This window comes from Harpia harpyja, chromosome 17, assembly GCF_026419915.1.
Source record: "Harpia harpyja isolate bHarHar1 chromosome 17, bHarHar1 primary haplotype, whole genome shotgun sequence".
Lineage (NCBI taxonomy): Eukaryota > Metazoa > Chordata > Aves > Accipitriformes > Accipitridae > Harpia > Harpia harpyja.
Genome location: NC_068956.1, coordinates 491309 through 505754, shown reverse-complemented (window position 1 = coordinate 505754; position 14446 = coordinate 491309). Strand labels below are relative to the sequence as shown.

General features: G+C 48.2%; 2 protein-coding genes across 2 annotated transcripts; one reads left to right on the top strand and one right to left on the bottom strand.

Moving 5' to 3' along the window:
* Positions 1 to 2016: 2016 nt before the first annotated feature.
* LOC128153564 (olfactory receptor 51E2-like) lies at positions 2017 to 8987 on the bottom strand. The gene is made up of 4 exons (XM_052813003.1): positions 8907 to 8987; positions 5568 to 5674; positions 4254 to 4463; positions 2017 to 2518 (listed from the first exon to the last, which is right to left on the bottom strand). The coding sequence occupies exons 1-4, from the start codon at positions 8985 to 8987 to the stop codon at positions 2017 to 2019; spliced, it is 900 nt and encodes a 299-aa protein (XP_052668963.1).
* Positions 8988 to 9131: 144 nt separating this feature from the next.
* On the top strand, positions 9132 to 10088 carry LOC128153563 (olfactory receptor 51H1-like). The gene has a single exon (XM_052813002.1). It carries the CDS (start codon positions 9132 to 9134, stop codon positions 10086 to 10088), a length of 957 nt encoding a protein of 318 aa, XP_052668962.1.
* The last annotated feature ends 4358 nt before the right edge of the window (positions 10089 to 14446 follow it).

The window sequence follows — 14446 nt, the reverse complement described above, 5'->3', positions numbered from 1 at the left end:
AGAGCTCCTTGGAGAAGAGGAGCTGTTGCTTACTCAGCTTGGTCAGGAATCTGGTGAGTCATCCCAGGGAGTCTGGTGCAGGAGTTGTGCGAGGGGGGAGGAAAGAGAAGATCTGAACCAAGCCTTGATGTAGGTCCTGATCTGTTGTGGGATGGAAACCCAGCTTGAATTCTGACGATGCATGATTTTTTTCTTAGTTTAAGCTGGGGATTCATAAAAGTGCCTGTGCTGGGTCAAACCAGAAGTCCTCCTCACCTGAGATCCGCTCTCCAGCTGTGGCTGTGCCTCTGTGCATGGCTGGCAGAGCCCCCGCAGCAGTGCTCAGGGGGTCCTGGAGAATCAGAGACATCCTGAGAGGAGGCTGTCAGGACTGTGCCAGCCTCATGGTGCTGGGGGCCCACCTTCTGCCTTCTCCAACTGCTCCAGGGAAGGAGAGATGTCTTGAATCCAAATAAGCACCAGAGAATTTCATATCTGAACAATGGTGATCATGTTTTTTACTTGATGGGCTTCACACTCTTGCCATGATTCAATCATGCTACATGGAACAGTACTTCTTCTACTGATCAGAGATCTAGGTAAGGATGTTAATTGGGATGTTATGAAGCTTTTTATGAAACCACTATACTCAAAGTAGTAGAGATGAGGGATTATGTGAGAACTTTGCAAAGCTGAATGATGAAGTGATAAACTGGACAGTAAAATTCAGTATAGGTTCATTAAAACTGAGGCAAAACACAGCCCTATTTTTGCATAGACAATGCTGTGCTATGAGCTGTCCATCCCCACTCAGAAATAGGCATCTTGGAGTTAGGACTGATGACTCCTTGAAATCATAACTGGTACCCAGTCACTTCACTCCAGACTCCTCTCCTCTCCTTGTTATCACTGCAGGCTTCACTCAGTCCCCTCAGCAAGGTGATGATTGGTGCAGGTCAGGGTCAGTACACAGCAGTTTCTCTCTGCCACTACTTCCTTCTCACTCATTTCCAATGCTCCAGCATGGGCTGATCCACAGGCTGCATTCCCATTGGGGGTGAACCTCCTCCAGTGTGGGTCTTTCATGGGCTGCAGTCCCTTTGGGGGTGTACCTGCTCTGGCGTGGGTCCTCCACTGTCCACGGTCCCTTCAGTGGGAGTGCTTCTACCACCATGGAGCACCTCCTACTGCTCTGACCTTGGTGCGCTCCTTGCTGTTTCTCACTCTTTTTGTTCACTCCTCTCTCAGTCTGACATTTTCTGCCCTTTCTTAAATAAGTTTTCAGAGAGACACCACAAACACACCTGGCTGGCTCAGCTTTGGTGCATGATGGGCCTGTTACTGATCCAGCTGGAACCATCTGTGCTGGGCACAGGGCAGCCCCAGACCTCCCTCCTGGCCACCCCTGCAGCGCCCTCCACTACCCAAACCTTGCCAGCTACACCCAGCACACCTCCCCACAAATATCTTGAGCTGCTGTTTACAAATATTGTTTTGCTTTGTGCTGTGTGGATAATGAGTTAATTTGTTCCTAATTCAGGAAATGAAGCTCTTAATCAGATTTGTGCTAGAGATTTCTGCTTCCACAAAGTGGTATTTATCTGTTTCTTCCAAAAATAATTTTCTAAATTATAGGCAGTGAATAAATGCAAGAAGAAGAAGACATAGTGAAAAAGTTAATAGTAGGTGAAAGTGTTTTTATACTGTCTGTCTGTCCCAGTGCCTTTCTGGGATGCATTGGGATGCACTGCGAGGAAAGGAACAAGTCCCAGCTAAATGTTGATTCCTGAAGGGCTCTGACTGCATCCATAAAGCCATCAACCTGCCGGGCTTGTGTAGTCTTTTACTACAGTACTAGTGCTTGCTGCACAAAGTATATTTGCTCTACAATTTGCAGTCATAAATTATTGTTATTTGTGTTGTGATAGTGACTGAGAGCCTGCGAAGGGCTCAGGCAGCATGCTGCATAGTCAAAGAAGAGAAGCACATTCCCCATCCCCAAAGCTAAGCCAAGAAAAGTCAAGAGCTGGGTGCAGTTCAATGGGCACTTCTGTCATCAGAAATTTTAATTGAAATCTGGATCCTCTGTATCTGCTTGGTCCTCACCCCATAGATGATGGGGTTGAGCACAGCAGGCACCAGGATGTAGATGTTCCCCATGATGATATGGACCAGCGGAGCCAGGTCCTTCCCAAACCTGTGCACCACGGACAGCCCAATCAGGGGCACGTAGAAGGCCAGGACCACGCAGATATGGGCAACGCAGGCGCTGAACACCTTGAGCCTCTCCTTCCACGATGCCAGCTGCAAGACAGCCTTGAGGATCAGGATGTAGGAGAGGCAGATGAGGATGGCGTCCAGCCCCATGACCAGCAGGATGGCAGTGAGGCCGTACACCACGCTGGGGGTGGTGTTGGCGCAGGCCAGGTTCATCACGTCCTGGTGCAGGCAGAAGGAGTGTGACAGCACCCGGGAGCTGCAGAATGGAAGGGGCAGAGGAGAACTTGGTTCTGTCTTTCCTCTGGAGCCAGGTGGCGTTCTGGAAGTCTTAGAACATTAAGGGTGTTTATTTTTTTATACTGAAACTTCATTACTAGCATAAAAGCTGCACTGTAGTACCAACAGAGCAGTGCTTTTATAGTGTGAAACAGGTGTATCTGCTATCCAGAGTCACTGAGGCTGGCAGGGACCTCTGGAGATCATCCTGGCCAACCCCCTCTGCTCAGGCAGGGTCACACAGAGCAGGTTGCCCAGGACCGTGTATACCTCGGGTTTCTGTATGTCCAAGGATGGAGACTCTACAGCCTCCCTGGGAAACCTGTGCCAGTGTTTGATAAACATCATCATAAAAAAAAAAAGATATTTGTTACATTTAAATGGAATTCCCTGGTTTTTCTAGTTTGTGCCCATTGCCTCTTGTTGTTTTAAAATGTGGCTTTGTCTTCATTACTCCATTCCATCGGGTATTTATACACATTAAGAAGGTGCACTCATGCAAAGAATCTCTTTGCCAAGGGAAGTGCCCCTTCAACAGGGACCATGCCTCCCTTAAGGTGCTTGACGCTCAAAAAAGACAATAGTTTGCATTGGTAACTATTGATACAGTATTGATACAGCCTATAGGACCACCAGCAGGTTAGCAGTACTCTGTGGGTTATTTATTATCTACCTTAGAAGCAACTGGGATGAGTCGGTCACCAGGACTACTTCATGTACTAGTCATGCCCTTTGCTGTCCCCTCCCTAACTGCTGTTTGGGGCACACTTTATTTAAACTATGTGTATTTAAACCCATTCAGCTCACTGCTGCAAGATAGTGATGATGCACCTTGCTTAGGAACCAGTGTGTGCATTAAGAACATGTACGTCAGTGGGTGAAAAGTAAGACCCTCCATCTCTTTGTGCTTCAAACTGTGCAGCTGTGAGGGGAAAGGAGAGATCTGAGGGTTAAAGGCACTGACTGTGGCTTAGGCAAACTGGAGCTGCAGAACTGATTTGGTTGCAAAAGGGCTGGAGACACTGACATTCCTGGCTGTTGAAAGTGTAAAGCAGGGTCTGCTCAGAGTGTTGAGACAACAGCAGCAGGGACAGTGATGTGGGTTTCAGAATAAATTCTGACCTGGTCATTTTTTAAAATAACTGTCATTAATGAAACATCACCTAGGTACTAAGGGTGACCTGCTCCCTGTAACGGACCTGAGCAATTCCTGTGTTTGGCAAAATCCTCCCTTCTGCTTTTCTGTCCTGTGCCATTGCCCTGCAATGATGAGGCGGTGATTCACCTAGACTTCCCTCAATAGTCCTGCTTTCGGCTGCAGATCAAACATCACAAACCCTCTGAAGATGTTATTGCTCCGTTCTCCCTTTTGCACAGTGAACTAGCTCCCAACTTCTCTTATCAGTGAGGACCCCCCCTAGTAACCCCCCACTCCTCCGCACCTCTCAGCCCCAAGCACTTCTCTACCATTACACCCTGCCCTGCCCCATGCAGAGCATCTTCCACCTTCACTTTCCCCTGGTGTCCCAACCAGGCTGGGTCCGTGACCCAAGCTAAGGACAGACCTCCAGAGAAGTGCTCTGTACTTTACCAATGCACATCACAGTGGGCCACAATAAGGGGTTGACGCTATTGTAGAAAATTTTAAAAAATAAAAATCTACTTGCCAGTTTTTGCAGTTTTGCCTCTTGCAGGCACTTTCCCTCCTGAGAGAGACAACAAGGACATGAACACCAGTGCCACCATGGTCACCTCAAGCAGATAAAATTGACTCGTACTGCAGGAGGTTGTGGTTTGCCTCAAAGCTACCCAGGGCCATCAGCAGCAACATAGACATCTCCATGAGCAACAGTGAGCGGGTGAAGAAGATCTCAGGGAAACAAGCACTGCAATTGATTTCCCTGTACTTAAACCAGAATATTCCCAGCACAATATGACCTGAAGGCAGACAGAGCAATGGACAACACGGCCAAGAAATAGTACATGGGCTTCAGTCCTCTCGTTGCATAAAAGATGAGGAGGCATTGCCAGGGCTCACAGTGAAACAGAGCAGAGGTGAGAAGTTTCCAAGCCTGGGAAACCTGTCGGGGAAAAACGCAGCCCTGAAGCTGATGTTCTTGAATGCTGACATGAGCTCCATGCAGATTTGCTTGAGCTCCTAAGCCTTGAAGTGAAGAACAGTATTTATCAAATATGCTATTATAATTGGCAACAAGAATTTAGAGGCAAGGATGAAGCATAGAGAAACATTAGTATATCCTGCTTTGAATTCCTGGCTCAGGCTCAGCCCTACCTCACTGAAGCCAGTGCAAATATTTGCACTGACTCTAGCAGGGAAGGAAAATGGCCTCTGTATTTCAAATACCCAGTACAACCCTTGAGCATCTTGCACTATTACCACTCGCAACAGTATTCACAGACTCATACCCCATCATGCTGGGCGCTGAACAGTTGCCACAGCTGAAAACATCTGCACTCCTGAAGGTCTCCTGATAGGGTCTATCACAGACACAGACACGTCGTGTTTGTGGAAGAAGGAGGTGGTGGTAAATGCTTTGTCCCATTGCAAGTAAACACGTTATCTTACACAGAACAGAAGTCCCAGTAAAGAGTAAGGACTGTAAATTTAAGTTCCAGGGGACTTTGAGGGTAAGGGTAAAAAATTGCCTTGGCAAGTAGGAAGTGAGCGTGTTTCTGCTAAGTCTAAATTCTGTAGTTTTTGTGCTCATAGTATAGTTTGTCAATTTAGATGTCTCCCATCCGTGTGCTCTCAGCTAGGGCACAAGGTATGTTATGGCAACAACAGGGAAATTTCAAGCTGATAAATATATTCACAAAATGCCATCTGGGAATAGTTTCTTTCCTCCCACAGTCCTGACAAAGACCCTGCCTGACAAGCAAAGCAGTCAGAGCCTTTCTCAGGGTATTTTGCATCATCTGAGCTGCAGCAAGTATTGGAGAGACTGCTCTAACCCCCAGAAAATGCTGGGAACTTCTGCTTGGCTTCAGCTTTGCTCACTGAGAGCTGAGCTACATCATGTCTGAAAGGTAACACAGCCCCTGAGGAATGACCGTGCTGTTCTGACACCCACAGCTCGTTAAGCTGCAGCAACTCAGAGTCTGAGCTCAGGCTCCTGGTGTTTGGAGACAGTTTGGGGTAAGTCTGGGACAAATCCTGACCATCACAAAAAGCGCAGTGCTGCAGATGGCAGAATGAACCTCAGATAAAACCAGAGTGCAAGAGCACAGAGAGGTCACACGTGGATGATGGAGGAGATCCTGGACACCAAAACCCAACAGCTTCCCAAGGCACCCACAGACCTGCACTTCTCATTGCAGAACAGTGTCCCGGCCAGGCTCAGTGCTGCTGACATGGGACAAGCCCCAGGCTACTCTGTTTTATAGGACACCCGTATCTGTCCCCTGGGGCACAGCACCATGCTGGAAGAACTCGGCTGCTCTGGGTGATTTTATCTGTACACGCAGCTCTGCACCGTGAAATGATTCTTGGTCTTCTCCCCACCACACCAAAATATTCACCTTCTGGACAGGCTCCTTGAGACCCAGGAGAGAAAAGAGGCTGAGCTGCCCTGCTCAAAGGGTCATGATCAGTGGCACAAGGTCTGGCTGGAGGCTAGTCACTAGTATGACTAGTGAGTCAATACTGGGGCCAGTACTGTTTAACCACTTCATTAATGACCCAGATGATGGAGCATAGTCCACCCTCAGCAAGTCGGCAGATGATACAAAACTGGCGGGGGGTGACTGATCATGCCCCTTAATTCTCCTCCAGTGTCCTGCTTTTTTTGTTTCAGGAGAGGGCTGGTCTGCTTTAGGCAGCCCTCAGCAATCCCTCTTCCAACAGTGTCCCAATCTCCTTTCGAACTCATGTAAATAATTTGGATCCACAGCAACATTCAGCAAGGAGTTCCTCTGATCCGCAGCCTGGACAGGGATACCATAGGACCACACCATGCTCTGGTGCTCTCCCTCCTCACCACCAGCCAGAGAGTGTCACAGCTTTCTGCAAGGATGTTGACCAAAGGGTCCCAGTCTGTACCCCATCAATGGTGGGGAACAGGCAGCTGGAGGCTCCCCACAGCTGGGGACAAAGGGAGCACCCCACCACCCTCCATCTCTGTACCCCATCGCCCACCATCTCTATGTGAAACTCATCACAGAATAAAAAAAATTCTCAAAATAAAGTTTCTGGTTATGAATCCATTGGCTGGTTCTTTTGGTTTGTGCTCTTTTTTGGGAACCTTTTAGGGATTTTTCTTATTGCCCTTGTTTCCTTGTATGTAACCTATCTATCTATCTAAATGAGATATATACAGGTACACAAATATAAAGTGTACCTATGCATAAATCGGGGAGCTGCATGGAGGCACCTGGGGGGGTGCAAGGCACCAGGGCTGGGTCTCTTCGCTTTCCAGAATGCAAAAGTTTCACAGAGCAGGGCAAAACTGGGGAATTTTCTGAATACACATTTTTTGTCAATTTTTTTTTTTCACAGCCAGTGCCCCAAAGCTTCCTTCACTCCCATTTTTGCACTCCACCATTTTTTCAGAGAAGACAGAAAAACCTACTTGTACGCAGTCCTGCAGTGCTCACACCCCCTGAAGAGCAAAGAAATCAGCTGTGACTCCCTGGGTGAGACCCATGGGGTTTGCTCTGGCTGGCTTAAATATGGCTTTCCAGCTTTCTGCCCAGAGCCTGCCTGCAGCAGCGTGCGCGGCCAGGGCTGTTCCTGGTCCCCAGCCCGTGTCCTCTGCAGTGACCTGGGGTAAGTACGGGATGGGCTGCCTGAAGATGACAGACTAGAGATGTTCTTCCCCTGCAAGAACAATTTGTTTGAAGGCTTGCATCAAAACAAGAATTTACAAAAGTCTCTGGCAGAAACAACAAACCAGCATGTTAGAAAAGTGCTAAGATGGCAAATTGCTTTACTAAATATTAATTTTGATCTGATATATACAGATGGGCTTGATATGAAAAGCCACCCTAAACATTGATCTTGATCAATAATTAAAAATTTTCCTCATTCTCTCAAGTGCTACATGAATAGAACATGTAAGTTTATTTCTATGATGACTTTGCTCCCCACAGGAGCAAAGCAGGGGTCTTCAGCTCCTTGGCTTTAGGTTCTTTACACCCTCAGTTACCTCTTTTGCTGTCCCAGTTCTCCCTCTCCCACACTGCTTGGTTCAGTTTCAGAGAGATTTCTTCCCTCATCCCAGGGGCAGTCACCTCTAACTTTTGTCCCTATGTGACAGTTTCCCCTGAACAGGGAAGCGGGTGTTTGTCGGCTTCTGAGCCGTCTTTCAGGCCTGACCCTTTGGCCATGCGAAATCTTGATTTATTTATTTATTTTTCTGATAGCAGATGAGGTCTCAGAGTGTGTGCATGTGTGTGCAGATGCACTCTGGGACAAAACTTACTCAGTTTGTGCTCCTCAGTTATGCAAAACGTATTCATTTCCAGCTAAAGAGAGACAAGCACGTTTTCCCTGATCAGCTGTGGCAAGAGCTGAGGGTGTGCTGCTGTGACCACCAGCTGTTCAGCTGGTGCTTTTAAGTTGCACTATATTTAACTGCATTTGTAGAGAAGCCTGTTCGGAATATTTCTTTGGAAATCTCCCACGCCTGCCCCAGCTTCCTGTCACTGAGCATCGCAGCTGATCACCCGTGCTCCCGGGGCAGAGAAGCTGCCCAGGAAAGCAGGCAGCTTCCAGAGTGCTTAAATAGAGACCTGGTGTTTGCTGCCGGGTTTTCTAATGGCCTCAGGCAGACGAAACACCACTTCGAGTTCTCCGTCTTATTTGAGCCTCTGAATTTCTTCCTTTCCATTTAACCTTTTTGGCAGCAGTAAAGCACAAATCCATTTTCCTTCCATCAGGGTTGGTTTGGTTAATTGACTTGCAGGTTTAGCTGATAAAGCTCTCTAAAACATTATACATTTTGCCATACTTAAACAAAAAGGGAAGAAATCAATACAGAGTCACATATAATGGGGCTGCTTCTCATCTCAGAGTGAGACGTTATCTCTTGTGGTCTGACTGCATTCAGTTCAGCACAAACATTGACCTTTCTCTGCCTTCATCTCTCTCCCCCTCCGTCCCCCCTTCCCTAGCCTGTCCGGGTGCTTCAGCCTTGCAGGGACCAGCGTGGCCAAGGCTGCTCCTTCTCCTGCTGCAGGGAGCAGTCAGCCCCATTCCCGGGGCTGACCTCCAGGTCTCCATCCCTCCTCTCCTCCTTCCCCAGGCAGGAGCACCCTGGCCCCAGGCTGCCGTCCTACCTGCGCTGCTGAGAATGTTTCAGGCTCATCCCAATGGGCTAAGCACCAAATGTCCCGAAACTCTGGGTATTTAAATGTTGGGGACTACAGCTAGGGGAGACACGTTAAATGCTGCACTGCTCTTTCCTCGTTACCTGCTGCTGTGCACAGCCCGGACAGTGATCCTGGGACTCATCCGCTGTGGCTTTTCCTTGGTTGATGTGATGGTTATGCATGAGGGCAGCAGCACAGGGGTTTTTCGGCTCTTGGGAGCCTGTCCTCCCAACACCATTGCAGCTGGGGTGTGTGGGGTGTCTCATAGCAGGACTTTTATTCCAAGACACTATTATTTCCAGACCTGCGGACCATCAGTGTGTGAGATGTCATCTTCCAATAGGACTGGGTCCAGCCCCCTGATCTTCATCCTCACTGGCATTCCCAGTCTGCCAACGAGCAGCTACTGGATGGCATTGCCTCTCTGCTGCCTGTACCTCCTCATGCTCCTGGGGAACTGCACCTTACTCTGGATGATAAAGACAGACCACAGCCTCCATACACCGATGTACTATTTCCTCTCCATGCTGTCCGTGGCAGACCTGGGCTTGTCTCTCTCCACCCTGCCCACTATGCTGGCCATTTTCTGGTTCGAGTCCACCTCCCTCTGTTTCGAGGCATGCGTTGTCCAGATGTACTTCATCCACTCCTTCTCTGCCATCGAGTCTGGGGTCCTGGTGGCCATGGCTTTTGATCGCTTCGTTGCTATTTGCTACCCTTTGCGCTATGCCTCTGTCCTGACGAGCTCCCTGATAATGAAGGTGGGGGGGGCAATCTTCATGCGGGGCATCTGTGTGGTGCTACCCGTTGCTGTCCTTATTAAGAATATGCCTTTTTGCAGGCCCCGTGTCCTGTCTCACTCCTTCTGCCTGCACCAGGACATGCTGAGGCTCGTTTGTGGGGATGTCAGGGTCAACAGCTTGTATGGGCTGACGGCAGTGATACTCACCAAGGGACTGGACTCCCTGACCATCCTCCTGTCTTACGTGATGATTATCAGGGCCATCTTGAGCATTGTCTCCCAGGAAGCACAAGCCAAAGCCTTTAGCACGTGCATCTCCCATCTCTGTGCCGTCCTGATCTTCTACATCCCACTGATTGGCTTGTCCATCATCCACAGGTTTGGGAAGCACCTGCCCCCCCTCACTCACACAATCCTGGCCGATGCCTACCTCCTGGTGCCGCCTGTCCTGAACCCACTCGTGTACAGCTGGAAAACCAAGCAGATCCGCAGGCGGATCCTCATCCTGCTTTGCCAGAGAGGGACCCAGCAGCAGGTCTAGTCCCAGAGTGGCAATGCCTCAAAGCCAGTCTCCTCCTTCCTTTCCTCCCCAGACTGGTATTGCTCATGAGCAATATCATGATGATGATACTGCTCATGGGCAATATAATCTCCTGGAGAAAATCACTCATATGCCTTCACTTCTCAGGAGAAACCTGTCACCTCTTCTGCAATACAGCTCTTTTCCTCTCCATGGAGGGATGGATTATGGCAATTCACATTATTCCACCTCCCATTTTGGGATGCCCCACTTCTCAGAAAGTCTGCAGGCAGGCAGAGCTGGTATGGACATGTGATTAAGCTGTCCTCCCCTGCAGGTGGGGAGAGAGAAGACTGCTGAGAGCAGGCTTTCATCGAGGAATTCACTGCTAACAGCAGTTCTGGTCTCTGAAAAAGTGTTGCCAGACTTGTGCTTTTAATTGCAACATCCCTATGTCCATCATTATATGAAAGTGTCAGTTCCCAGAGTTATGTGATCATATGAGACTCCTCAGCTTTCATTACACAAATAATGTGATTCACATCTTTACAGTTATGAAGACAGGAACTAATGGCCTATGGACTGTAACCCAAGGACACACACGCAGAAAACAGTCCAGTCTTGTTGCAGGATCTGCAAGGGGAGTGTATGGTTTTTACTGCCTCATGATATCATCTGCTCTGCCTATAACTCTTATGGGAACATCACGAAAAATCTCTCCCCTCCTCCCAGGTTATGATTCAAATGAGGATAGGTTGGTCTGGCATGGAAGTATAGGGTGGAATGGGCATGCAATGCAGTCCAAACACATCCTGCAACACGTCGTGCTATTTGTATATTGCCACATTTCCTTAGGGACACACGTGATGCATAAGTGACACGCTTCATACCCGGGCTGGCTGAGCTGTCCCCTTCAGAGTGTCAGGCTGTCATTAGAGGATCCTCCACCCTGTCCCAATGCAATCTACCTCCTGATCAACCACCCTTGTCATTGTGTAAAATAACCCTCCCTGCAAGCCAAATCCCTGTGACTTTGTCGTGTCTGCAGGGTGATACCAAACCATTTGCTCCTTTCTGCCCCAAATGGGTGCCTTCAGTCTTCCTCATGGGCTGGTTTCCTCTCTGGGCTATCTCAGCTCATGCCAGTAGCTGGGTGGTCAAGAAGGAGGGAGCAGGGTGAAAAGGAGGAGAAAGAGAAACCATGACCTTGCAGATGAGGGGGCAGCAGCCCCCATCTCATGGGAGAGAGTGTGCTGCAAGCAGCACTCGTGCTGGGGAGGGATGAAGGCAGAGGAAACCACCGATTTCAGGGCAGGCACTTGGCAGGGTCAGTGTCCAGCCGTGCAAAAAAGATCTACAAGGTCAGGATCAGGACTGGAGCTTGGGATGCCCTGGCTATCTGTTAGCAGGTCCCAGCAAGCTGGGAGATGCTCTGTGCTGCAGGGATGTGCTGAAGAGCTTTGGCAGTGAGAAAAAAATCGGTATTTCTCTTTAGTTTTTTATTTGTTTCCCACTCACTCCCTACAGCTCCAAAAGCTGCTTTGGCAAATGTACTGAGGGCTTCTCCCAGCTGTCCTAGGTGCTGCTATGGAGAATCCAAATGGCAAGGATCAGTGCTGTGAAAGGGAGTTAGGTGCTTTTTTTGGCAAGCATGAGAGAGTTATGGGAAAATTGTACCTGGGTTTTTCTTTTTCATCAGGGGAAGGAAATGCTCCGTCTCTTCCACAGTCTCTTGGGTACTGTCACTGGGAGGTGCCAAGCAGTAAAACCAGCAAGAATACATGGGTGCTGCTATGCATGCTGCAAAGTGTTGTGTCAGTCAGAAGCTGGGAAAGGACTGGTGTCTGCAGGAGGAAAGATGTACTCCGTGCAAAAATAAAGGTGGATGCAAGGCAAATGTGAGTGTTTAACATGCAGACTCTGGGCCTCACCTCATGGTGGAAAGCTGCCAGAATTCTCTCCTGTATTTTTCCAGGGGTCTGTAAAGTAGATGCCTGAAGACAGGGAATTTGTGCATGTCCATTTGTGCCTGCTGAAATTGTCAAGCTGCTCCGAGCTGCCAACAAGAGGTCAGAAGCTGGGAACCTAACCACGCAGATGCGAGTGCTCAGCAGTGTTACGCTCTGCAATAACCACAGGCATGTTGTTGTGTGAGCACATGAAGAAGCAGTTTATCTCGTGCTTGAATGTTTTGCTAAATCTAGCGAGTCAGACTGGGTGAGCCGTGGGGAAGAGCAAATGTCGCTGTAATCAGCTCGTGGACAGTAGATAGCAGTTCCCCGAGGTACCGAGCAGTTCCCTTGGAGGTTAATGCAGCTGAAGCATGTCAGCTGCTGACAAATCTGGTGGCTGTTTGCAACCAATTGCCTCACAGGCAAAATCCACAAATGGGTGAAACTACGAGCTTCCCTCATTTCAGCCAAGCAGTGCCAATTGACGCCGCGGCCCCAAGTCACCCAGCCCCAACCAGCCCGTTCATCTACTTCCAGTGACAGAGGTGATACGACAACTTGTCCCGCTGGCACTAATGGAGCTTCCCAGCCCTCCTGGAGGTAGCCTTTCACTCAAGGATAGAGCGCAGCTAATGCATTGCAGCCCTGAAAGGTCTGTGTGATGCTGAGTAATGATATCCATAGTAATGTTAATTTGTATTTATCCTAAACACATCTCACCCACTTTACAGAGTAATGTAGCCAGGTACCTCGCTGCCTGTTGATTTAGGTTTGCAATATGAAATGTGCTACCTTGAGGCTTGCGTGCATTTGCCATACCTGCAGCTCCCCCTAAACCTGGCTATTCTCCAGCTGTCTCTGAGTCACAGCAGTTTGCCGGCTTCATTTAATAATTGACAGGACCACGCGTCTTCCTAATGTTTGCTGTTTGCTTTTCTATGTTTGACTTTCCATCGGCGGCGCCAAAAGCAATAATGCACATACCAATTTTTCTACAAGTGCTTTCCACCTGTCGATCCCTTTCTCTTATCTGCATTTGCTTAGCCCTGTACCTACATACTACATTTGCCATCACAAAAATTTCCCTTTGCCAGCAATCAGAATAAGTTGTCAACTTCTACTTCACAGCAGCACCTTCATAGCCTGGTAAGTACAGTAGCTCTGATGATGCTACACAGGGATGTGAAAATAAACCATGTCCAGACACTGCCTCACTTGCTTCTTGTTCTGGTCAACATTTGTGTTTTGTACCCATCTCACATTTTAGTCGTGTGTGCAACTTTCCTACTGAAATAGCTAACCATGCACAGCCCTTGCAATGGATTCATTTGGCTTCGTGTTAACAGATTTCACAGGGGTTTTCTTCCAAGAAAGGGGGAAGGCGCTCTGCAGCAGCACAGCTTTCTTACTGGTAAAGCTTCATCTGCTCTGCAAGACATAAAAACTGGGTCCTAACTATGAAGTTAGAGTCTATAGACAAGCTCTGAAACTGGGTCAGATCTGGGATACTCTGATGCATACCACTGAGATATTTTTTTCTTTTTATTATTTTAGTAGCAACCATCCAACTCCTCTGCTTATGCATCTTGGGACTTCACTGTTATGAGGTCCTGTTAAGTTCCAGAGAACTTTGTAGTAAATCAACATGAATGGGGCAATCCTGAGAAGGGTTACACATTCATTGGGAAAGTTTATTTTATCTTTGGAATTGGATATGGACTAATGTTCTGACCTAGTTTAAGTCCACAAAATCCTCTGTTTATGCCTCCATATCCATATGTTTGCACATTGCCAGACAGAGCTGCTTTTAGCTCCATGTAAACAGATTTCATACATTAATCTCAACCTTGAGAATGAAGTAGATCACGGTTGAGGCCAAAATGAATTGGACGTTTTAAGTACACAAAGTGGGACACCATAAAAGGGCATACAGCTTTTCAAAGTGCTGAGGAAAAACTCCAAAAATCCAGCTCCCGGGTTTCCCTAGATTCAGGTCTGCATTCAGTGTCCCAAATTTGGGACTACATGTGGGCCTGGGGTCCAAGCTCCCATGACAGTCAGAGGTGGTGAGTCGATGCAGTCCATGGAGCTGTGGAGCGCATCTGCTCTAAGGCGAGCTGAGATGTTCTGTAGGTTCAAACAAGGAAACTTCAAACTAAATCCTACCCCCAAAACCACATCCTAGGTAACAAACACTTCATCTTAAATTTCACCCAGTGGGTGTGAGCCATTGGAGGTGTTCATAGCTCTGTAGGTCATGCATGAATAAATCCTCAGCTTTTGCCCCACAAGTGTCCTTCAAGAAGCTCAAGGTGGGTTATGCTGGGTGGGTTTCAGGATTTGCAGAATAATCCTAGTCTCCAGTTGTGGGAGTAAATGAGGCATTATGGCTGCTGAGGCTGGCCTCACTGGATCACACAGGGACCT